This window comes from Dreissena polymorpha, chromosome 15, assembly GCF_020536995.1.
Source record: "Dreissena polymorpha isolate Duluth1 chromosome 15, UMN_Dpol_1.0, whole genome shotgun sequence".
Classification (NCBI taxonomy): Eukaryota; Metazoa; Mollusca; class Bivalvia; order Myida; family Dreissenidae; genus Dreissena; species Dreissena polymorpha.
The window spans coordinates 5,035,599-5,060,745 of NC_068369.1; the positions used below are offsets into that span (position 1 = coordinate 5,035,599).

A 25,147-nucleotide genomic window follows, 5' to 3' on the forward strand; every position below is an offset into this window, starting at 1 on the left:
TGCCAGCAATCAGTGTTGGATATTGGCTCGCAAAGCATCAAAATTAACCGTTTAATTTCTCAACTGATACTTATCCCGAGTGAGATTAATGTTTCAATTACGTCTATGGTATTAGTCGCTTGTGAAACAGAACAATAGTGCCAATAATCAAAAGCATACTTCCTGTTTGTAACCACAAAGGTACTGATTAATTGCTTTATTACTGTGTTTTTGTACACGTTATTTATTACAGTTGTTGTTGTGACACATGTTGTTCTAACTAGAAGCCAGCATAAGTTATGTTACATTGCAAAAAGTACAATCTTTCGATTTATAACATGAAAAAAGGCATATTTAAAAATCAGGTAAACCTTTACCCAAAAATGTAACTGGTTAACTGATCAATTTGGTAGTTTGCTAGTTTAACTGGTTAACTGCTTGCATCCCTACGTAAAACATATTTTCTTTAGCTCTATTGCATCAAACGCCAAAGGCGTATTGAAACGCGTATATTTCTTGGGTAGAGCTAGTACTTGCTGTCTTTGACAGTAGATGACCTCTATTGAAATAAGGGTCACTAGGTCAAAGTTCACTGTCAGAATAAGTTTGAAAATCATTTCTGATCAATAACTTTTCAACAAATTGACCGATTGGCTTGATACTTCACATGTGCATTTGCCTTGGACAGTAGATGGCCTCTATTGAACTTAGGGTCACTAGGTCACTAGGTCAAAGGCCACTTCCACAATAAGTGTGAAAATCGTTTCTGGTAGTTAACTTGTCAACTTATTGACTGATTGGCTTGATACTTCACATGTGCATTGGCCTTGGACAGAAGTTGACAACTATTGAAATTGGGGTCAATAAGTCAAAGTACAAGGTCACTGTCGCACTAAGTGTGAAAATCGTTTCCGATCAATAACTTATCAACGAATTGACCGTTTGGTTTGGAAGTAGATGACCTCTATTGAAATTGGGGTCACTAGTTCAAAGGTCAAGGTCACTGTGACATCAAGTTTTAAATTGGTTGCCGTTCGATTGGGCTTTGGCTTTTGCTGCAGGCAGTGCTCTGATTGCGCCAAATCCAGCAGTGATGAATGCGAGGACACTTCCACGAGGAACATGAATGCACCGAGACGACTAAGAGACAAGATCAAGGAACCAGCAAAATTTTCCCATGCTCAACAGGAGATGGAGTTTCTGTTTCCTGTAAGTAACACTTTTTCTGTTAACCCTTTCTGGCTGAAGAGCAATGTGAAAATGGCTATATGCAGCCAGCATTAAATCATGACAGCTTGAGATTAACTTGCAGTCTGTTCAATTTATGTTTTTTGCTGCTCATCAGTATCTTAGGGTTGGAAGAGAAGTTTGTAAAACTTTAATCTGGTAAGAAAGGTCTTAAATTGGAGTAGATTTTCTAAGGGACTTAAACATGTCAAAGTGCGTATCTGAGTGGGAAATAGCTTGTATAACTAGAAATCAGATCATCAGAATAATAGCAGCCTGCATGCACATCACAACTTCCCACTTCAGTTATTTGGGCACGCTCGGCCATTTTGCTTAGGATATATGTTATGGTGTTATCGATCCTATTTTGCTGAATATTAATATCATTTAAAAATATACAACTTGAATATTTTCAGTCGAGGACGAAAAAGAAAAGTAAGAGAAAGCTTCCGAAGAAAGATGCAAATAAAAGTTCTACAAATAAAAGAACAGCAAAATCCAAAATTCAGGATCCTGAGAAGGCTGCTGCTGAGAGCGATGAACAGTCGGATGACGAGTCCGTGTATGAACCTGACATGACAAACAGTATGGGGGATTCCCCTATAGATGGCACCACTGGGGATTCCCCTATTCATCACATGATGGGTTATTCCCCAGATGAAGAAGAGCCTGGGAATTCTCCACCCGTTGGAAGCCAGGATGGTGAAGAACTCAGTGACGAAAGCTCGCGAGGGGTTGAGATTCATATAGAAGAAGAGACCACGCCTATATATAAGCAGCGAATCATTGTAAGCTATAGAATTCTATTAATAGTTAGAGATCAGATACATCATTCAAAACTTGTCAATAGCAAATATTAATTAACACATTGTAATGATCATTGGAGTTGTTAGGGACACCGGCTTTTAAGCCATTAGTGATAAGAACATAAAAGAGCAAAAGTGTTTAAGCTGGTCTCTTGCTTATTTTACAACACCTTGCAGAAAAAAATTCATGTTCTACTGAAAAACTATAATTTTACTCCATTACTCCAATACCTTTTAGACAGAATGTTCAATGCCTCTTTTTAAAGGGGTAGAGGTGTTTTCACGTTTTGGTAAATTGACAAAATTAAAAAAAAATTGTTTCAGATTCGCAAATGATCGTTGTAGTTATGATAATTGTGAGGAAACAGTAATACTGAACATTAACCATGCTCTAAAATATCCATTTATGCATCTTTAGACAATTTAAAAACCTGCAAATTATAAAGCGTTGCAACGGGAAACGATTGAATCATTTGGAGAGTTCTGTTGTTGTCGTAATAGTTTGTGTTTCTACGAGGATTGCTTATATAAAGTGTAAAATACATCACGCAGTGTATGAGGACAGATGGCCTAGTGGTCTAAGCGATAGACTTTTATTCCAGGGGTCAGTGGTTCGAGCCCAGTTAAGGGTACCGGTAATTTTTTTCTTTCTTTAATTTTATTCTTGTTTTTTTTACTGGAGCTTTTTAGATCCAATGGATCCAATTTTAACATTTATCAGTATTAAGCATTGAAGGACAAACTTCAATACATACCACAATCTGTGAAAAGGCCTCTTTTATTTGGGTTGAGTGTACACTCTGTCATCTAAACAAATACTTGGTATTTTATACTTTATATAAGCAATCCACATATGGTCACAACATATAAAAATAACAAAAGAACTTTCCAAATTATTATCATTTGGCGTTTGTAACGCTTTATGATTTTGTGAATTTCTAATGTGATTATTAATTCTCAAAAATGTATTTTCAGTATGAGTCTCCGTCATAAGTGTTATTTTGCTCACGAGTGTACACTTTGTTTTTTAATCCATGACAAAACATTATAAGTATCATTTTTGCAAACTGTGAACCAGTCCCTTTAAGTCTTTTGATCTGGCGTTTTCTCTTCCCTTGTAGCATGATATATCAAGCGTATCAAGGACGGGCAGACGAATCATTAGGAAGAAACATTACGATGATGAGAGCGAAATGAGTGATGTCTCACCCACCCAGAACAGCTCTGGTACGTACCTCAATGGTGCATACATGGGTTAATTGTGTTGATTTGCAGTAGTTGAAAGGAAATAATCAATTAATAATTTATATATAATTATGTTTTGTTTGGAAGTTTTGTATTTGCTAAACACTTCTGTATAAGGTATGATTGTTTCACACCTAAATCTCATTTTATTACCCATGTATGACATTGTATACACACCGGTCTTACTGACCTGTGTACTAACGTGAAAGGAATTGTGGGTAGCACTTCTTTTACGAGTGAAAAGTGAAAGCGAAAGTAGTTCAGGTAATCGCGCTTCTGATAATCACTATCAGTCTTAAAGAGATTCAAAATCACATTTAAACATAATTAAATAACATTTTCTTTAAACAACTCTCCGTTTTAAACACACAATAAAAACAAATTTTCTTTCATTACAAACATGTTCATTCCCATGCAGACCTACTTTAGCGGAAGCATAATTCCTCAAAGAGTTTTACCATGTTACAAAAAATACTTAAATTACTCTCCATACAACATTGATAACCATGCCATTTAAAATACATTCAATTAAATATTTAAGTCATAAATCATGTGTTGGTTAGAGTAGCGTTTTAACAAATAGATACATTTTTATAGGATATTTATATTGAACAAAGTTTTCTTTTCATATGTAATTAATATAATTATGCTACATGTATTGTTATGCTTGCTGAAAGGGGGAGAATAAAGTCATTTTTTTGTCTGTAAGTCAGAATTCTTGCATTCTCGACTGGTCATTCCTGTCCAGTTACTTTAAGGGAGTTTTTCCCTTTTGATTATTAATATTGTTTTTTGTTTCCCCATGAGATCTCAGGCTCTAATTATCCGACTTTGATGAAACATGATATGCAAAGTAGACATGCACATTGTTTCCTGGTTGTTCTGGTCCAATCATTTTTACGGGAGTTATTGTCCTTTGATTAAATGTCATTTTCTTTTTTTACTTGCAAGATCTAAGCAACTGATGAACCAAATATAATGATTCAATTATGATTAATGTATATAAATAGTTGCCTTTTAGTGTGGATATGCGCACATTGTGAGTTGCTTATATGCTCATCTCATTTTCACTGAGTTATTGCCTTTTGAATAATATTTCCTTTCCATGTTTGATTTCGGGCACTAATGATCCGAATTTTATGACTCTTCATCTGCAGCCTCTCTGTTGAGTGGACTTGCTACTTTTTACAGGTTGTTCCACACCAATAATTGTTTGTTCAGTAATCGCTCTTCCATTTATATGATAACATTTTCTAATAAAGTTTGCATTTATGTGTTAGAACTAGGAAACTTATGATACGAATTTCATGACATTTTATTCAGGGTTGACATCAGTGTAATGTTGATCTGCTCCATTGAGTTTTCTGGGGAGTTATTGCCCTTTAAATAATCATTTGATCCCAAACAATTGACCCATACACTGACAAAGCGCATCCATCAGTTTAACTGATATCCTTGTTCTATAAAAGGTGGTAAAAGAGCCAGTTCAGAGCAGGTTGTGAGTAGACGTTCAGCGTCGAAAACCCCTCCTGAGAAACATGAGAAACAGCCTGGCAACCAATGTGCCACCTGCTCTAAATTTGGGGATGGCAAGACAATGGTCAGGTAGGTGCTTACAAAGTACATATCATAAGTGTAAACTTGTTTGTTCAGCATGGTCATATGTTATAAGTAGGAAACATTAACCAGCCTGAGAAACTGAACTTAATACATAAATGTATTACAGTAGAATACAAATTAATATATTAGAAAGCGCACAACACCGAGCGAGGCCTGGTATTGTAATGCGCATGTGGGGGTTAGAGGGTTAGGGGTCGGGTTTGGGTTAGGTTTAGCCTTATACCTAACCTTAACCATAACCCGATCCCAAACTATAACCTAACCATAACCTAGGGTTATCTCCCCTATACCAGGCCTCGCTCGTTGGCCGCTTCCCTTATATATTAGTTCTCATACACAAATCAAAAAGAAATAGATTAAAAAGTATGACAAAAAATGGGCTGTTTTAAGAATTGTTTGACATGTGCACGCATGAACCCAAATACATTATAAAAACAATTCAAGGGTATGATTTATACAAATCAGTATGATTATCATTTATTTGGGCAAGCTATGTGTTGTTACTTTTATTAACAATACTGATTTGAATGCTTCTTTTGCAAATGATCAAAGGGATGATTGGATAGCATGTTTGACCTATCATGGTGTATTGAGTGCTTGGTATGACAAAAGTAAGAAGTAGGCAGGTGGTTATTTGTTGAATGACTTCCTGACAAAAGATTAGACATGTAGATTATTAAACCATTTGATCAATATTGTGACAGCTTCATCAATGTGAGGAAACCAAACTTCCATGTGTCCAATTGCAAAAGATATTTTATAACAGGTCATAACGTATCTATTTCCAATTTGCATTTAATACTCCTTTAAATATCACCACCAGCTACAAGAACATTAATAGTACAAATTCTGCATAACTAGGTCTTATTTCAGAATTTTTGCATAAACTTTGTTTTAAAGCATCTGCTGTTAGTTTTGTTTTAAAGTTAATACTGTTTACTCTCCAGCAAAGTCCACAAAATATTCAATAACCAAAAATACCATAATAGCACTGACTGCACAGGCTAATTTGGGACGACACATTACGCCCGATTTTCTCAGGGCGAGGATTATTGATATCTCCATGTGTTTCAGCTGTGACAACTGTGAGCTGTGGTACCACTTCCAGTGCCTGGATCCCCCGGCAAAGAAGACACCCAAGCAGCGGGGATACACCTGGTTTTGTGAGGCCTGTGACATGGATGATGATTCAGTAGGGCACAAAACTTGTTGTTCCACTTTTATGGAATTTTTTGTTAAAGGAAGTCTTTTCTTAACAGAAATCCAGTTTATAAGCCGAAAGTGACCTCCCTATTTAGCCTGTGTGGACTGAACAGGCTAATCTAGGATGACACTTTACGCACATGCATTAAGACAGCAACATGGAGAATGATTCAGTCAGGTTTAAACCTATTTACTGTAGCTAGATTGCATTAAAAGCCTAAGTCTTATTGAACAGCTCTCGAGTCCTTTTCCTGGGTAGATCCACGTCTTTTTCTTCTAGGGAAATCTAGAGAACGCTTCCACAGTGGGGATCAAACCCATGATATCCCGGTCGCTAAGTGGAGACCATACCCACAATGCCATGCTGACCTTTTGATGATTCACAGGGGCAAAGAATTTGTTGTAACAAAAGCACCTCAAAATTAGACTGGCGCTGATCTTAATGCATGAATGTTTGATAGTAGCATTATGATAAATACATTTGTTTTCTTTCCGGCAATTGACTAAATGGATGATAAATAATCCACTAACTTACTGATAGGATGGAACTCATCAAGAATAAAATGAAGTACATGTATCAATATAGAACACAATACGGACTTGTAATTTATGTTTATAGATTAAGGTTAATGTGGTGACCAATGCACAGTAAAACTTTTTTGATTTGCTAATGTTTATTATTTCATTTATTTACAAAATAAGCTGTTGAAAACAACAATACATCTTAAAAGCAGACAGTTTCAAATACAAAAGACCAACATTTCTTCAATATGCATTAAATCAACAAGTAACAAAAAATTTCCATCTGAATTAGGGGTTCCATTATTGGCTGAGTATTTAGAATATCACAATTTAAGTAACCAATTAAAGCTGGTGAGTGAAATGTGCTTTAACAACCCCATTGTATAGGTAAATAAAATAATAAATTAGATGCCAACTTTTTTTCGCACTAGCCAAAAATATTGCATTTGTTTATTTTAGGATGGAGAAGATGGAGACTAGCTGACTTGGACGAAGACTGTTGATTCTTTGTAAATTAACTCCGTTATTATAGAAATAAATCTGACATTATTCTTAAGGATGAACTATGTTTTGTCTTGTGGCTTTCACCCTGCCACCCAACTAATCTTTTTTAGTAAAATCTTGCTTTAACTTTGACTGTGGAAAAATGTTGCCTAGTTGATAAAAAAAAATCAAAGTAATGTTGGCTGTGACAAGCTTTTGCAGATTAATACCACTTTGTTTGATTGTTATGCCCCCGGATCGAATGATCAGGGGCATATTGTTTTTGGCCTGTCTGTCTGTCATTCTGTCCCAAAACTTTAACCTTAGTTAAAGTAAAGTTTTGCGATAACTTTTGCAATATTGAAGATAGCAACTTGATATTTGGCATGCATGTGTATCTCATGAAGCTGCACATTTTGAGTGGTGAAAGGTCAAGGTCATCCTTCAAGATCAAAAGTAAAAAATTACAATCCAAGGGAAGTAATAAGCTTTTAAAGGGAGATAATTTCTAAACCTGCCAAACATTGGTTGGCATATTGACCGGTCAATTTAGTATTGACCGGGCCGGTGGTCAATACCCGGTTTAAACTGGTCAATACTGGTCATTATTTGTCAATACTGGTCGATTGAAAACTGTAGAATTTAACATCACAAAGGAAGACTTTAATTTATTCTATATTAAATCAATCATTATTCTGTAATTGATTGACTTTTTTTTAGTTTTTTTATTGTAAAAAAAATCTTTAAAGCTGTAAAAAATCACTTCTTTATTATTTATGGATACGGGCTCAAATACATAACGACTAAGGCAATATCTTTATCTCAGTGTATCACATCTGTTAATTACTAAATTATTATTACTATTGTAGTTACCATAGTATTTCAATGATCTATTGATATATCTTTTTGATAAGCCAGATGGACAAACAGAACTGTTGTGTTTTCTAGGGTCATAAATCTGGTCCCAAAGCCTTAATTGGTAATAAAATGCATGCAGTGTTATGTCTCTGATATTGACAATGAAGCAAATCTGCCCTTAGGCTATTTCATATCACTCACACAAAAGGAGATAACTTGCTATTAATTTAAAAATTATTTCTAACTTGTCTCCTTTCTGTATTAAGAGGTTGTTTTTTTTTCCTTTCATATTTAAAAGTTTGATTGGTCTTCAAATGAATAAGCAATCAAAGTTATTGATTTTGCCAACAAATAATGTTTTTTAAATGTTGGTCTACTCTAGACTCTTCTTTTCAATTATTTTTTTCTTTTAATTATTATTTCTTATGTTTTTTATTCTATATCAATGGAAAATAAAATATTGTTTCACTATTTTGTTTAAAAAGTACATTAGAAAATCTAGGCAAGAATACATGAGTGATGACGGGTAACGGTTGTGTCAAAAAGGTGGAACAACTAATACACAGTAATTGACAGGTTCTTGTTGAATCAAGCACAGAATTATCTGAACATTCATAATTCATTAGAATTGAAAACAAGAGATGTGTTTGTCAAAAACACAATTCCCCCTATTGCGCCACTTTGAATTTTTTATATATATCTTTTTACCTTTGACCTTGAAGGATGACCTTGACCTTGAACTTCCACCACTCAAAATGTGCAGCTCCGTGAGATGTACATGCATGCCAAATATCAAGTTGCTATATTCAATATTTAAAAGTTATGGCCAATGTTAAAGTTTTCGGACGTAGAGACGCCATATATTTGACATTTGACCTTGAAGGATGATGTTGACCTTCACCTTTCACCACTCAAAATGTTCAGCTCCATGAGATACACATGCATGCCAAATATCAAGTTGCTATCTTCAATAGTGAACAAGTTATGGCCAATGTTAAAGTTTTTGGACGGACGGACAGACGGCATATATTAGACATTTGACCTTGAAGGATGACCTTCACCTTTCACCACTCAAAATGTGCAGCTCCGTGAGATGCACATGCATGCCATTATCAATTTGCTAGCTTCAATATTGAAAAAGTTATGGCCAATGTTAAAGTTTTTTGACCAACAGACGCCATATATTTGACCTTGAAGGATGACCTTGACCTTCACCTTTCACCACTCAAAATGTTCATGAGGTACACACGCATGCCAAATATCAAGTTTCTATCTTCAATAATGCATAAGTTATGACCAATGTTAAAGGTTTTTTTTTCGGACGGACGGACAGACTGACATACACACATACTGACTGACGGACAGTTCAACTGCTATATGCCACCCTACCGTGGGCATAAAAAGTTCAATCGACTAGGAAAATCCAATTAACCAACTTTGACTTATTTGCAAAATTGTGAGAGATTGGCCTACAAATTGCATGAACAGGTATAAAATAGTGGGTATTAATAGCTTAAGACAATATTGGCAACATGTCTGTTTAATTTATATTATCAATATTGTTTAATAAAGGATGGAATATTAATCAAAATAGGGGGTTCAATCGACCAGTATTGACCAGTAATTACCACTTCGGGAGTATTGACCAGGGCGGTTTTAACCGGTAAAAACGGGGGGCGGTTGATTGGTGCCAACCCTGCTGAGTTTGTGCCAAATGATATATTGAAATTATATTTCAAAGCGCACAATATGGGGCATTGTGTTTCTGACAAACACATCTCTTGTTCATGTATGTAATATAGTCCCACAATTGTGTGTGTTCAAATCTCCTTTAATTGCTTTGCAGATTTTGCAGTACCTTTCATAGATAAATGCATGCAGACTCCTATACTTCTATGAATCACCCACATTTTGGATCAAATCCTTTATTTTCAAACACCTATATTTCTGAAAATCGTGCTATAAGTTTGGACAAATTTTGTGATATATGCATAACAAACATATCTGTAAACATCCTTTCCATAATATGTTTAAACATTTTCTTGTTGTTTTTTTCACTAATCAAACTCCGGTTAGTTTTTATGCCCCTGGATCAAAAGATCGGGATATTGTTTTTGGCTTGTCTGTCATTGTATGTGTGTGTGACCCAAAACTTTAACCTTCTTCATAACTTTTGCAATATTGAACATAGCAACTTGATATTTGGCATGCATGTGTATCTCATGGGGCTGAACATTTTGAGTGGTGAAAGGTTAAGGTCATCCTTCAAGGTCAAAGGTAAAAAAATCAAAACGGCAGATTAAGGGGCATTGTGTTTCTGACAAACACATCTCTTGTTTGTCATATAATGTGTGTCTCGGTTTACAATTTACTAATGTGAACATGTTGAGAAAATCTTATGTTTATTAAAATTCATTTTGTATAAAAGTTTCATAAAAAGGATACCATAGAATTCTTATAATAGTATTTGTACAGTAAAATTTCTTTAAATTGCCTACACTACTGCCCTACTTACCGGTATATATCATTTTACAAAATGTATCTGTATTGTCTTTGGATTTGAAAGTTAAATTACTATCCTGTGTGTGAGAATCAGTAAACCCACATATGAGTTAAAACAACACAAAAATAGCTTTTATTCAATTAAATAGTTGAAATGTACTATATAAAGAAAATGAAACATTATGCTTATCAACTTACTATGGGTAATTTGGGAAATGTTTCAACTTTGAACATTAATCATCAGGTAACTCTGAAACTGTGAATTTTGAATCCAACCTTGAATTGACATCAATTTGATGTTTTTTTTGCGAACAAACCTGTTCATTTCAGGGCTCCCTCTGGCTCAAAATTTTCTTGAGCCCGATTTATTTTGTATGTCATTTCTTATTTATTTTTATATGTTATGGGTGATAATGTAAAAACCCTTGTAGCCAAATGGATTTGTTTTGTAGCCAAATGTCCTCATTTGTAGCCATTGGCTAATTTGGCGAATGGATGAGTAAGCCTTGCATTTCATGTTCTGTATGTACCGCTATTTTTGTAATATTCTTTATATACTTTCACACAAAAGTGTGTTCAGTGATCTATGTTAAATTTCTGACAATCAGGTCACCTTATTTTTAACATATATATGAATTTTTGTTTGGCATCTGGTTGAATAAACACTTTTGAAGTGATTGAAGTAATGTTATGTCAAAACTTCAACAAGAGCACCACATAACGGTTGCCAACGCTCGGCTGCGGGTGCAGTTTTGAATAGATGAAAGCTTGTCAGAATTTTTTTTTTTAGGTCAGTGACCTTGACCTTTGACTAGTGACCCAATAAATGGGTGTGGCGTGTAGAAACTCATCAAGGTGCAGCTACAAATGAAGTTTATAAGTTGTACGGTGGACGACACAACAAGCTTGCTATGACAATACTGGTTTTCTCCAAAAACAGCCGAGCTAAAAATCACATTCAAAGGCAAGGGAATTAAATATTCAGTATTCAAAGGTTTATGATAGCCCTGAGCTGTCTACGGCTGAGTTCAAGCTAAATGTCAATGAATGTTTCATTATGTAACAATTTCATCACAAAAAGAATACATATACAGATTTTACTAGGTTTATATTCTTCAGTTCAGTTTAGAAAGACTAGTGTCCCAAAAAAGGAAGTCCCAGTATTAATGAAAACTACACTGTCCAGAAAGTGCTAAAATACCTGTTTTTTGAAGAAAAAAACAAATGTTTTCAACGTTTTTTATCAAAACCTGTTAAGCATTCTGTAAATGACTTTAATGTGAGGATAAAGGAACTTTGGCTGCGAGTAGTTTTGGGTGAATCATGACCATCGGTCTTTTTGTCCACTGTAGAATATATATAGTGGATTTGCCAGAGTCCAAACTTGTCTTGGGTACAGCAGTGTCTCTTACACATTTTTAATTTACTACTGCATTAGTCTCTAGAATGTTGTGTAAGGAGTTCCTCTTCAACTGCATGGTGGTTGTCATTCAAATTTTTAAGAATTATCTAGAATGTTTAGAAAACAATGATCATAAAGTAAAATTTGGTTGAGATCAATATTGGAAGAACAACAGCACATTGTTTTGTTTGCTTACTGTAGAGTATAAAGAGGATTTTTCAAGAGTCCAATTGTTTATGGTCGGAGCATCAGTGTATGTGAAACATTTCTAATTTAATAATTCAAAAATAAGGACTGATATGAGACTTGATATCAATAATTTCAGCTGACAGAAACAACACTAACAATAGCTGCTATATATTTATTATATATATACATAAAATGTTATAAAAATACTTTATAAAGGTTAAAACGAAAAGATGTACAATCAATGTGCAGTTCTCAAATATATTTGACATATGTACACAATGACATTGATCAGCTTATATTAATGTGGCATTATATACAATGTAAGCAAATGAGTGAAGATAGCTAATTTGTAATTGGCTAAGAGGAATAAAAAAATAATTTTCAAGTGTTTTTATTCTTTAATTAATTACTGTTCATAAAATATTAGAATTATAGAGATTTTTCATATCTGTTGTTGTTGTTTTTTTCAAAAAAGATACTTTCCATACATCCTGATTTGTCCCATAATGATTAGCTTTTAAAGAAATAATCAAGAAACTATATTAATCTATAATTTTTCACAATAATGATCACTACTAAAAACATATTTGTGTTATTCTCAAGTAACATTTTAAAATGAAATGACAGTACATTAACATTCATGTGATATACATTTAGAATCCACAGCAATTGATAATACCAAAGTTTTATATGGATGAAATATGTCATATTTTTCCTGCTTCAATTGATAATGTGATATATTTACATTGGTCTCTATATACATTTTACACACGATGCATGGAATGGAATTTTGGTATGGTAAGATCATATGATAAATTGTAAATGAACTTTAAAGTTGCACAAATAATCCAAGCAAAGAACCATTATATACATGTAGGTATACCATTAGATACATGGAATGAAATTTTGGTCAGTACCGGTATATATATATATATATATATATATATATATATATATATATATATATATATATATATATGATATATTCTAAATAGTAACACAAATGCTGTTCAAGAAAACTATAATTATCTGTTGTGAGAAGGTTAAAGAGTGTACTATAAAAATAATTATCAGTTTTATTACATGTGTTTCCAAGAGGATATTAAAGGCTAACTTAAATACTTAAAGGAATGACACAGATATTCACATTTCTGCCAATAGGCAGTCTAGAGTAACTCGCAGTCTGTTCAGGTTTTATGCTGTTTTTGTTTTTTTTTGGGAATGAAGTCTTTAAAACAATTTTGTATTAAAAAAAGTATTTAATTTATTTTGATTTTCTAAGGGACTTTAAATGGGTCAAAATGCATATGTGAGTAGTAAAGGGTTAACACAATCTTGAGAAAATTACTGAGTAACAACAGCAAAAGGTAGCAGATCTGAGGATACTGTCAGAGCACTGGTATAACATACAAGCCGTAAAATAGAGAGCTGCAGATTGTAATAAAGTCAACAAAAGATATTGCTTATGAGTCTCTGATCACAACAACGGGATGCTTCAATTACTTATGACGATGGTCACACAGCCCACAAGGTACACGATGGAAGCCACGATGGCGAATGCAAACCCCCAGGACGGCATAACGTACGTGTCCGGCAAATATATTGCTTTCTGAGCATCCTTCAGAGAGGCCACCACTACGGCTCCACTAAACACCAGCATGACTGAAATGATGATTCAACAAATATAACGTCACAGGTTAGATGAGTAACTTTATTGAATAGTTGACTTTATATTATATAAATAATACTATTAATAAGTATTTACTACGCTTGTTATGACTCGGAAATTTCACTTTGCTTTTATTAAATTAGAAGTCATACCAGATAATCGTAGTTTTAATTATGTTAGATGGCTATTAAATATGAAAGTCATCTTTTGGGAAGATGCTATTTATTCTTTAACCACCAATTGGAACATAAAATTACCTGCGGTGTTCCAGTTAATATGTAAACCTTAAAACAATTAAAAACAAGAGGGCCTGAAAGGCCCAAAATAGCTGAGATAAAAAGAAATGACCTGTTTTTTGCAGCCTATGATATCAATGGAACAAATGTTCTAACAAAGTTTCATGAAGAATGAACAACAAATGGCCGACTGGCTGCCATTTTTGAACTCGTCCAAGATATTATTGGGACAAATCTTCTGACAAAGTTTCATGAAGATCCGACAATAAATGTGGCTGCTACAGTGTTAACAAGGCAAATATTCATGACGCACAATGGAAGACAGACAATTGACAAAAGGTGATCACAAAAGTTCACCATGAGCAAAAAATATGCTCATAAAGATTGTCACCATGTTTGAAGATGATATTATTAAAACTAATTGAGTAAACTAAATCAAGATATGATAACAACATTTGCACTCAGCAAGTGTCATCATAAAACAAGAGCTGTCAGAGGACAGCGCGCTCGACTATTCGAGTGCTTGACAGTATAACGTAAGCAATCATGGAGAAATTGTTCATATTCAATAATTTATAAGACAATCTTTCAAAAATAAAAAAAGGAAAAAAATAAAAAATATTTTATTTTATTTTTTTTTGGGGGGGGGGTTGAGATGGGGTGAGAGGTGGGGTTATAATGTGGGGTGTGGTAATTTATTAGTTGATGTTTAAAAAAAAAATTGGGGGAGGGGTAGGGGGGGGGTGGGGGTGAGAGGGGGGTATAATGTGGTGTGTGGTAATTTATTAGATGATGTTTAAAAAAAAAATTGGGGGGGAGGGGGGAGGCTAAAGGGGGGGGGAGGGATTCTGGGAAGGGGCATGGGGTATTGTTTGGGTGGAATCCATTGTGGTATTCAGGTAAGTGTTGTTTTAATAATAAATAATAATAATAAAATGTGATCATAAATAAAGAAGTTATGGCAATTTAAGCAAAATGTTCAAATATCTAAGTGTAAAAGGGGCCATAATTATGTCAAAATGCTTGATACAGTGGTCTGCTCTTGTTTATAGGTTGGGGTTATGTTGGTAAACAAGTATGCAACATATAAAAGCAATATGTCAAAGGATATAGGAAATATTTGGGGTAGTACGCAAACTTTAACATAGATTTATCAATAATATGCATATTCTAAGTATAAAAGGGGCAATAATTATGACAAAATGCTTGATAGAGTTGTCTGCTCTTGTTTATAGGCTGGGGTGATGTTGGTAAACAAGTATGCAAAATATGAAAGCAATATGTCAAGGGACAATGAAAATATTTGGGGTAGTACGCAAACTTTAAAATTTGCTGCATATTATAAGTGGAAAAGGGGCCATAACTATGACAAAATGCTTGATTGAGTTGTCTGCTCTCGTTTATAGGTTTGGGTCATGATGGTTAACAAGTATGCCAAATTTTAAAGCAATATGTAAAGGGACATTGACAATAGTTGGGGTAGTACGCACACTTTAAAATTTGCTGCATATTCTAAGTGGAAAAGGGGCCATAATTATGACAAAATGCTTGATAGATTTGTCTGCTCTTGTTTATATGTTGGGGTAATGTTGGTAAACAAGTATGCAAAATATGAAAGCAATATGTCAAGGCACAATGAAAATATTTGGGGTAGTACAAAAACTTTAATATTTGCACGCTAATGCAGAAGCTAATGCCGACCCCGGGGTGAGTAGGATAGCTCCACTATACAAATGTATATATTTTATATATAATAGTCGAGCTAAAAATCAATAAATCCGTTTTAAAACACAAATCTTTGATAATGTGGTTTATTGTATTAAACAATATAACCCAGTTTATTTTAGCAGAAATGTGGACCCTTCAAGGGAGAGTATCTTGAGCATACTAGTATGTTGATGAAGAAAGAGTTCTCTCAAATTCCTGAGAACGAGTTACTGCCCATTCTATAAACAGAAAGTTCTGATATCACTTCCTTTCTTGCATTGGCTTCCAATGATTTAACGTACAGAAAAAATTGAAATTAAAAAATCTACATTAATCTGCAGACATATTTCTTAGTTATATGACAAAAGCATCACAAATCGTCTGGAATAGGTAAACCAGCAGGAAGGAAGAGGAAAGCTCAGAAAAAACTGCCAGAAAATCAGGAAACTAGAGTGTAAAACAAGCTTTAGGACTATATAAATATAAGAAAAAAGACCCCCCTGGCGGCCATGTTTTTTTACCGATCCAAACCATTTTCGAACTCAACTGTCGTACCCAAGAAACAAATGTTCTGACCAAATTTCATAAAGATTGGGCAAAAAATGTGTCTTCTAGACTGTTCACATGTTTTCACTATATACATATAGAGAAAACTGCCCCACCCCCTGGCGGCCATGTTTTTCCACCCATCATGACCATTTTTGAACTCGTCAAAGATATCTATAAAATCGATGTTTATACAAAACAAGATGCGTTTGTGAAACACAATGTCCCCCTATATGACGTTTGACTTTGAAGGATGACCTTGAACTTGTGAAGGATGACCTTGACCTTTCACCACTCAAAATGTGCAGCTCCATGAGATACACATGCATGCCAAATATCAAGTTGCTATATTCAATATTGCAAAAGTATTCATAAAATAAGCGATTTGGGCCACATATATTTGACCTCTGACCTTAAAGGATGACCTTGACATTTCACCACTCAAAATGTGCGGCTCCATGAGATGCATGTGCATGCCAAATATCAAGTTGCTATCTTCAATATTGCAAAAGTATTCATAAAAAAAACGATTTGGGCCACATATATTTGAAGGATGACCTTGAAGGATGACCTTGACCTTCACCTTTCACCACTCAAAATGTGCAGCTCCGTGAGATACACATGCATGCCAAATATCAAGTTGCTATCTTCAATATTGCAAAAGTAATCATAAAATGAGCGATTTTGGCCATATATATTTGACCTCTGACCTTGAAGGATGACCTTGACCTTGACCTTTCACCACTCAAAATGTGCAGCTTCATAAGATACACATGCATGCCAAATATGAAGTTGCTATCTTCAATATAGCAAAAAATATTGCAAAATGTTAAAGTTGGCGCAAACAGACAGACCAACAGACAGACCAACAGACCAACAGACAGACCAACAGACAGGGCAAAAACAAAATGTCCCCCACTACTATAGTGGGGGACATAAAAATTATGATGATTAGGCATGAAAATGTAACTTCCAGAGTGTTTACAAGCTTTTTTTACTATATAAATATAAGGAAAACGACCCCCCCCCCTGGCGGCCATGTTTTTTTACCGATCCGAACCATTTTCAAACTCAGCCGTCATATCCAGAAAACACATGTTCTGACAAAATTTCATGAAGATTGGACCAAAAATTTGTCTAGAGTGTTCACATGTTTTCGCTATATACATATAGAGAAAACTGCCCCGCCCCCTGGCGGCCATGTTTTTTCACCCATCTGGACCATTTTCAAACTCGTCCGAGATATCAATGAAACCAATTTTTTGACCAAGTTTCATGATGAATGGGCAAAAATTGTGACTTCTAGAGTTTCACAAGGTTTCTCTATAGCCATATAAGGTATACTGCCCCGCCCCCTGGTGGCCATGTTTTTCAACGGACAGGAACCATTTTTGAACTCAACCAACATATCATTTAGTCAAACATTTTGACAAAGTTACATGAAGATTGGGCATCAAATGTGACTTCTACAGTGTTCACAAGGTTTTTCCTTTTTTTTAACCTAGTGACCTAGTTTTTAACCCAGCATTACCCAGTTTCGAACTCAGTCGAGGTATCAATGGGACAAATGCAGACGTGGCAAAAGCCCGTCGGCCCGTGGGCCATTGCAGACGAACATTTAAAAAGGCCGACGGTGAAATGCAAAATCGTCTGCTTTTCTGGCTGGCGATTTATGCTTTGAAAGAGTAAAACCCTTTTGCAGTTTTCACAACTACATTATTTTGTGATTACCGACTCATGATATTTCCGGACATAATAAGATGAATTTCTTAACAAACTGCATCGATAAATTCCAAAAGTGATTTAAAACGTGTACGGAGCATCTCGCCGAAGGACATCATACTTAACTATTGGTTCGCGAAAGTAGTCGGACATATACGAGTTTATGTTCGTAGCACACATGTTGTTAACGTGATCCAAGATGGCAAACAATAACAAAAAATAAAGATGCTCAGCGAAAAGGCCAAAAATTACAATCCAAATAACGACGGATGTCACATAATAAGTATGGATTAATGAAAAGCGCTTGTCATTCTACAATGGAGCATATCAAATAACAATCTTTATTTTTGGAAATGTATGTACTGAATGTCACAGAACAAGTGTTTGAAAATTGGAATGCTGTCTACTCGCGAATAAAAATACTTAAATATTTACACGATTATTGATCCAAAATGCAAAAAAAGACAAACATGAATTTATATGTAAGTGGATCTGTGTTTAATCAGATTCATGTGCATATTCTGCTTTATTATGTTTGTCACTCTATACAGTTTACTGTAATGGCATGTTAGTGAAAAGGTATTTAAAGGTAAACTTATTTAATATATCAATTACTTTTAGCTAAATACATTGACAACACTCAAGTATATATGTTTAAAGCGTAAATATATCAACAAACTGAAACTAATTAATTAATTATTTTCCCAAATCAGGTTTTCATGCTTATGTTTGCCCTTTTGTGAATTTACTTTGCCATGCCGAGATTTATGGCTCTATGCATTCCCCGTTCAAACGCTTAAAATTGAGGCCTGTGAAAATTTCAACTGGCCTGTGAATTTTTTCTCCTGGTAAGCCAGTTTGGCCTGTAAATTGTGACGGTCTTTCGCCATGGCTGCAAATGTTCAGCTTCTGACCAAGTTTCATGAAGATCCAACAATAAATGTGGCCTCTAGAGTGTTCACAATGCAAAATGTTGACGATGCACGACGGACGATGGACAAAAGGCAATCACAAAAGCTCACCATGGTTTTCAATTTGAAAAAAAAATCTGATAAAGGGAGACAAGTCAAACTGAACTGATTGTTTATAATTAACCCCCTTTGTTTCAAAATAAATTTATTTTTAGTCGTGGCGACCTTGACCTTGGAGATATTGACTTAATTCTTTCGTGCGACACACTGTCCAATGATGGTGAACAAATGTACAGAATGATTTTAAAATCTCACAATGAATGACATAGTAATGGCCCGGACAAGCTCATTTATGGCTATTTTTGACCTTTGAACTCAACGTGTGACCTTGACCATGGAGATATCGACGTAATTCTTTCGCACAACACACCATCTAATGATGGTGAACAAATGTGCCAAATGATTTTAAAATGTCCCAATGAACGACAAAGTTATGGCCCGGACAAGCTTGTTCCGCCAGCCCACCCGCCCGCCGACATTGGCCAATCTAATTACCATTTTTTTCATTCAGAAAACCTGGTTAAAAAGGAGAAGTAGGTATCTGGCACATAAGTATGTATCCAAAAGAAAGTGACATCATTACATTTTGTTATGACCACAGTATAAAACAATAACAAAGCCTTAATATTAATAGAGTATGTGCACTATCACATCTTAACTTACAAGCAACTACAAGCAAAGCCATGGAGCACATTTTCAGTCGTGTATTTTCCATGCAGGTTTCTACCAGGTGATACAAGGCCATCATAAACAGAGCCGAGCATCCGAACAGAAAGCCTACTACTTCAAAGGTCTGTACTGTTCGAAACCAATCTGAAATGAATAAATATTCATTCTCAGTATACAACAAATATCATTTACAGTTGATGTAATTATTTTTGACTGACAAATTCATTGTTCCAAAATGATATGATTCAATAAAAATGTCAATTGGCAATTATTAAATGTCAACAATTAAACATTGCAGCAAATTTAGTCCAAAGTAAAGCAAAGTTTTTTGCATGCTATGCAGTGATTTTTTTTTGCTCAAAATTACAGCAGATTTTCGACTGATTCCCAATCGCAAAATTCCACGTTTTTTCCCAAAAATCTGACCAAAATTTTCAATAAAAAAAGCCCAATTTAAAAAAAAACAAATATATATTTTTTTTTAGAAAGAAGTCTCTTATGACTTAATTATGATTTCTTAACTCTAGATCTCAACTTTTATTTTTTTTAAATCCTACAAAATATTATATATAACTTTAATTTAGTCCTTTTTGTCAATAAATAATTCCCAAATTTTCCACTTATATTGATTAAAATAAAAAAATCCCAATTTAACCAGACTCCTTTTCTCAAAATAGCTAGAAAACCCCCTGAACATGCACTTAAAAACAATTTTAATTCTGTTACTTATAATCATATTTATAATGCTTATTTTTCCCAATACTTGTAACATGATTTATCGCGCTATTTTTCCCAATTTCACTGTTTATCGTGCTAATTTTCCCAATTCAAATGGCACAGGCTGTAACAAATACAATCAAACAAAATCACTGTGATATTTAATTTAAAACAAGAGCACCGCCGTGCGGGTGCAGACCGCTCATCCATTTTCTTTTTAAAGGTGAAGGGACTCTCATTTTCAATCACAAAGGAGGGAGGGGTGGAGTGAAGAGGGGTGTATAGTGTGGGGGCCTTGACATTTATTACATTATCTTCCAAAAATGCGGAAAAAAAAAATCGAGGGGGGGTGGGGGTGGTTGGGGGGGGGGGATTCTTGGTTGCGATGGTTGGAGGGTATTTCAAACATAAAATAATAAAAATTAATATTTGTGTTTTTTAACCGTTTCAAACAAATAAAAATTGGGGGGTGGGGGGGGGGTATAGTGTGAGGGTGTGGTGGTCATTTGTGAGATGATCTTAAAAAAAAAAAAAAAGGGGGGGGGGGTATTCTTGGGTGCGATGGTTGGACTGTATTTCAATTATAAAATAATAAAAATAAATATTTGTGTTTTTTAACATTTTCAAAAAAAAATTGGAGGGGGGAGTCGGGTGGAGGGGGTATAGTGTGAGGGTGTGGTGGTCATTTGTGAGATGATCTTAAAAAAAAAAATATATATAGGGGGGGAGGAATTCAGGGGGGGGGGGAGGGGGGAGGGGGGGGGAGGGGGGGTATTATTGGGTGCGATGGTTGGATGGTATTTTAAACATAAAATAATAAAAATAAATATTTGTGTTTTTTCACCATTTCAAAAAAAAATTGGGGGTGGGGGGGTGGGGGGGGGTATAGTATAATGTGAGGGTGTGGTGGTCATTTGTGAGATGATCTTAAAAAAAAAAAAAAAATTAGGGGGGGGGGGGGAATTCGGGGGGGGGGGGGGGGGGGGTATTCTTGGGTGCGATGGTAGGACGGTATGTCAAACATAAATAATAAAAATAAATATTTGTGTTTCTTAACCGTTTAAAAAAAAAAAATTGGAGGGGGGTGGGGTGGGGGGGGGGTATAGTATAGTGTGAGGGTGTGGTGGTCATTTGTGAGATGATTTAAAAAAAAATAAAATAGGGGGGATTCAGGGGGGGTATAGTATAGTCTGAGGGTGTGGTGGTCATTTGTGAGATGATCTTAAAAAAAAAATTTAGGGTGACGGTGATTCGGGGGGGGGGGGGGGGGGTGGGGGGGGGGGTATCGTATAGTGTGAGGGTGTGGTGGTCATTTGTGAGATGATCTTAAAAAAATATATATATAGGGGGGGGGATTCAGGGGGGGGGGGGGAGGGCACATGGGGATGGTTTGGGTGGAGTCTATTGTGGTATGTCAGGTAAGAGTAGTTCTGTCAAAGTATCAACTAAATCTAATCATAAATAAAGAAGTTATGGCATTTTTAGCAAAATTTAATAATTTGACCTTGAGTCAAGGTCATTCAAAGGTCAAGGTGAAATTCAACTTGCCCTGTACAGAAACCTCATGATAGCATGAAAGTATTTGAAGTTTGAAAGCAATAGCCTTGATACTTTAGAAGTAAAGTGGATCTAAACACAAAATGTAACCTTATATTCAAAGTTACAAAGTCAAAAAAGTGCCATAATTCCGTAAAAATGACAACCAGAGTAATGCAACTTGTCCTTTACTGCCCCTTTATGATAGTTTGCGAGTGTTCCAAGTATGAAAGCAATATCTATGATACTTTAGGGGTAAAGTGGACCAAAACACAAAACTTAACCAATTTTTTGTTCAAGTATAAAGGGCCCATAATTCCGTCAAAATGCCAGTCAGAGTTACATACATGTAACTTTGCCTGCACAGTCCCCTTACGATAGTTAGTAAGTGTTGCAAGTATGAAAGCAATGGCTTTGATACTTTAGGAAAAAAGTGGACCTAAACACAAAACTTAACCAAATTTTCAATTTCCTAAGTATAAAAAGGGCACATAACTCTGTCAAAATGCCAGTCAGAGTTACATTACTTTGCCTGCACAGTCCCCTTATGATAGTTAGTAAGTGTTGCAAGTATGAAAGCAATAGCTTTGATACTTAAGGAATAAAATGGACCTAAACACAAAACTTAACCAAAATTGTCAATTTTCTAAGTATAAAAAGGGCACATAATTCTGTCAAAATGCATGCCAGAGTTATCTAACTTTGCCTGCCCAGTCCCCTCATGATAGTAAGTAAGTGTACCAAGTTTGAATGCAATAGCATTGATACTTTATGAGAAAAGTGGACCTAAACGCAAAACTTAACCGGACGCTGACGCCAACGCCAAGGTGATGACAATAGCTCATAATTTTTTTTCAAAAAATAGATGAGCTAAAAAGTACTGAATTAAATTCTTACTGTTAAAGAGGTTATGATTAAATGGTAAATTTAAGAATCTATATAGATTATTGCAAGTTCAATATGCATGTGGAAGGATATTAACTTAACATTGTCTTCATTGTAAGAACACATTAAATTAGCACTTTATAATATAAAAATGTTGTCAAACATACTTAAATAATTTTAATTCTGTTCTTATAATCATATTTATAATGTTTCCCAATTTCATGGTTTATCGCGCTAATTTTCCCAATCCAAATGGCACAGGCTGTAACATAAAAAAGCAAAGAAAATCACTGACATGTAAGTTTGAAAGTAGAGAACCTTGTCAATATTTTTACTTTTAGAAAAAAATTCAATTAAGTCAATACTGCGCACCATGAATGACAAAAGTACATTCAAGTTACCATTACCGGATCAGTAGCATAATAAAGTTGTTCTGGTAAAAAGCAATAACTGTTTTGAATCTTCTTTTACTGTACCAACAGTTTATTTACATATAACCTTTGCTTACTGATTCAGCACAAAGTCTTATTTTTAAACGCAGGCAAAATGTATTTGTGATACATTTTTTTCGCCGCAGAATTCATGCACTAACGGATCAGTTGTAGCCATAGCGGATCATGTGATCGAAACCACTCAGGGGGCATCTAATGAGCTATTTGAACTGTAGAAACATTAACTGTGTTGTTTACAATGACCATGTTACATTGCCAATTATAAATTTTATTCATTTTTTTGTTATTTTTTCTATATGTGATCTTGTATCTACACTATATGCATTATGTTCTTATGTGAATTATCTGTTGAAAATCCTAAATAGATCGAAAAGATATGGGCATCTTATAAACCATGTAAATTGTTTGAATCATGTCTAATAATCGATATTGAACATTGAAAATAAATACAACAATAAGATTGAGATCATTTATTGTGAGAATCAACAAGATTTGCATATATTTTAATATAATATATTATCAATACGCATATTATCACGCTGATCCGTTATTGCCCTAATTCTTCATTTCATTTAAGGTGTTGCTAAATCTTAAATACGAATCAAAACTGAAATGGACTTTTGAAGACAGAAATACTACTAAATGGACTTTAAATTAATGTGTAAACTTCTTACTTTCCAACAGAGTTTCAGTTATAGCATGTGGCCGCAAATAATGTTCAACCGCGATTTTGAAACGAGACGGAAGTCAACAAAGTTGTATAAACATGTCAGCATAACATACCGAAATGTTTGACAAAGTGTAGCTCCGATTACGACTATATCAATGCGCTTCAAAGAACATGCCTTGAAGATATTGTGTGCAAAATATCATCTAAAAATGTCAACTATTTATCGCGATACGCAGTCTTGAACTTAAATGTGAACCGCTATGGGTAATGATCCGGTAATGGTAACTTGACTGAATGTGTATTTTAACCAGGGGTCGTATTCCAGAAGCATCTTAAGTTAAATTTTATTCTTATCCTTAAATTGGGAAATTTTCTTAAGTGTTTCATTTCCTATTGCAATAGATTGGCATCAAGAATTCGATCAAAATAGCATCATTATGTCAATGTTATTTCCGGAATACCAAAAGAAACATGTGATTCATTATCTTGTAAAGAAATACAAAACATTGTAATTTTAAACTTGAGTGAAATTATTTAAGAAATTACTTAAGATGTTTCTGGAATACCACCCCAGGACAAATGACATTAAATGTAAACAAGCGCATCTCATTTCCGCATTGGAACACACAGGTGACGTGAGGTGTGTAATTTTTTTAAACAAAGTCGCAATTAAAAATGAACATTTAAACGGCACACCAGAAATAGATAAACACTAAGAAGTGCACCAAACATACGTGAAACTTGGTTATCGGTCCACACAAAGGCCCGACAGCTATCAATGCCCGCATAATCGGGACAGATTCTCCACAGACCACTCGAACCCACAGTGCCATCTGCATCCGTCGCTGTGCGAACCCAGCTGTCCGAAATCAACGCCGCTAATTGGAGAATCGTAGCGAATCCCAATACAGCGAACATAACAATAACTTTCACGTCTATTCCCATGCTTTTTCGGCCCCTTTCGGGTTCTCCTCTGCCAAATCCGTTCGCCATTTTGAATTTGAAATCCCACAATGCAACGAACAAAACACAGGTGAGTTACCTGCCAGGAATGTCAGGTATGACACAGGGTGTAAAAGATGAACGCGGAAATTGGCAGATGCGGAACGTGTGCGCGTGATTTTTGTCTGACGCGTCAAATTTTACTGAACTGCTTCTTGTCGAATATTTTGTAAAAACGTAACGATAACAAATAAGATTAAGTTAAACATGATAAAACAGAACAAAATTTCAGTTAGTTTAAATAAATAAATCGTTGATTTATACAATAATAACACAGACAAGTCAATCGATAAGTGTCAAGGGGATAGGTATTGTACTGATGCAATATT

General features: G+C 34.9%; 2 protein-coding genes across 4 annotated transcripts in view; one reads left to right on the plus strand and one right to left on the minus strand.

Moving 5' to 3' along the window:
• The window catches only part of LOC127861247 (PHD finger protein 14-like), a 36,221-nt gene extending 29,056 nt beyond the window's left edge, over nucleotides 1-7,165 (plus strand). The window contains exons 20-25 of one of the 3 annotated variants that reach the window (XM_052399667.1): nucleotides 1,041-1,188; nucleotides 1,623-1,994; nucleotides 3,134-3,239; nucleotides 4,727-4,862; nucleotides 5,952-6,069; nucleotides 7,062-7,165. In XM_052399667.1, coding sequence (XP_052255627.1) covers nucleotides 1,041-1,188; nucleotides 1,623-1,994; nucleotides 3,134-3,239; nucleotides 4,727-4,862; nucleotides 5,952-6,069; nucleotides 7,062-7,082 — 901 coding nt within the window. In that variant the 3' untranslated portion in view covers nucleotides 7,083-7,165. Of the gene's footprint in view, nucleotides 1-1,040; nucleotides 1,189-1,622; nucleotides 1,995-3,133; nucleotides 3,240-4,726; nucleotides 4,863-5,951; nucleotides 6,070-6,360; nucleotides 7,026-7,061 lie in introns of those variants that run through there. The other 2 variants (XM_052399665.1, XM_052399666.1) reach the window with 2 other exon arrangements.
• A 5,029-nt stretch (nucleotides 7,166-12,194) lies between these two features.
• Nucleotides 12,195-24,844, minus strand: LOC127861272 (uncharacterized). The gene is made up of 3 exons (XM_052399715.1): nucleotides 24,551-24,844; nucleotides 19,551-19,700; nucleotides 12,195-13,698 (listed from the first exon to the last, which is right to left on the minus strand). The coding sequence occupies exons 1-3, from the start codon at nucleotides 24,807-24,809 to the stop codon at nucleotides 13,532-13,534; spliced, it is 576 nt and encodes a 191-aa protein (XP_052255675.1). The 5' UTR covers nucleotides 24,810-24,844; the 3' UTR covers nucleotides 12,195-13,531.
• Between the last annotated feature and the right edge of the window lie 303 nt (nucleotides 24,845-25,147).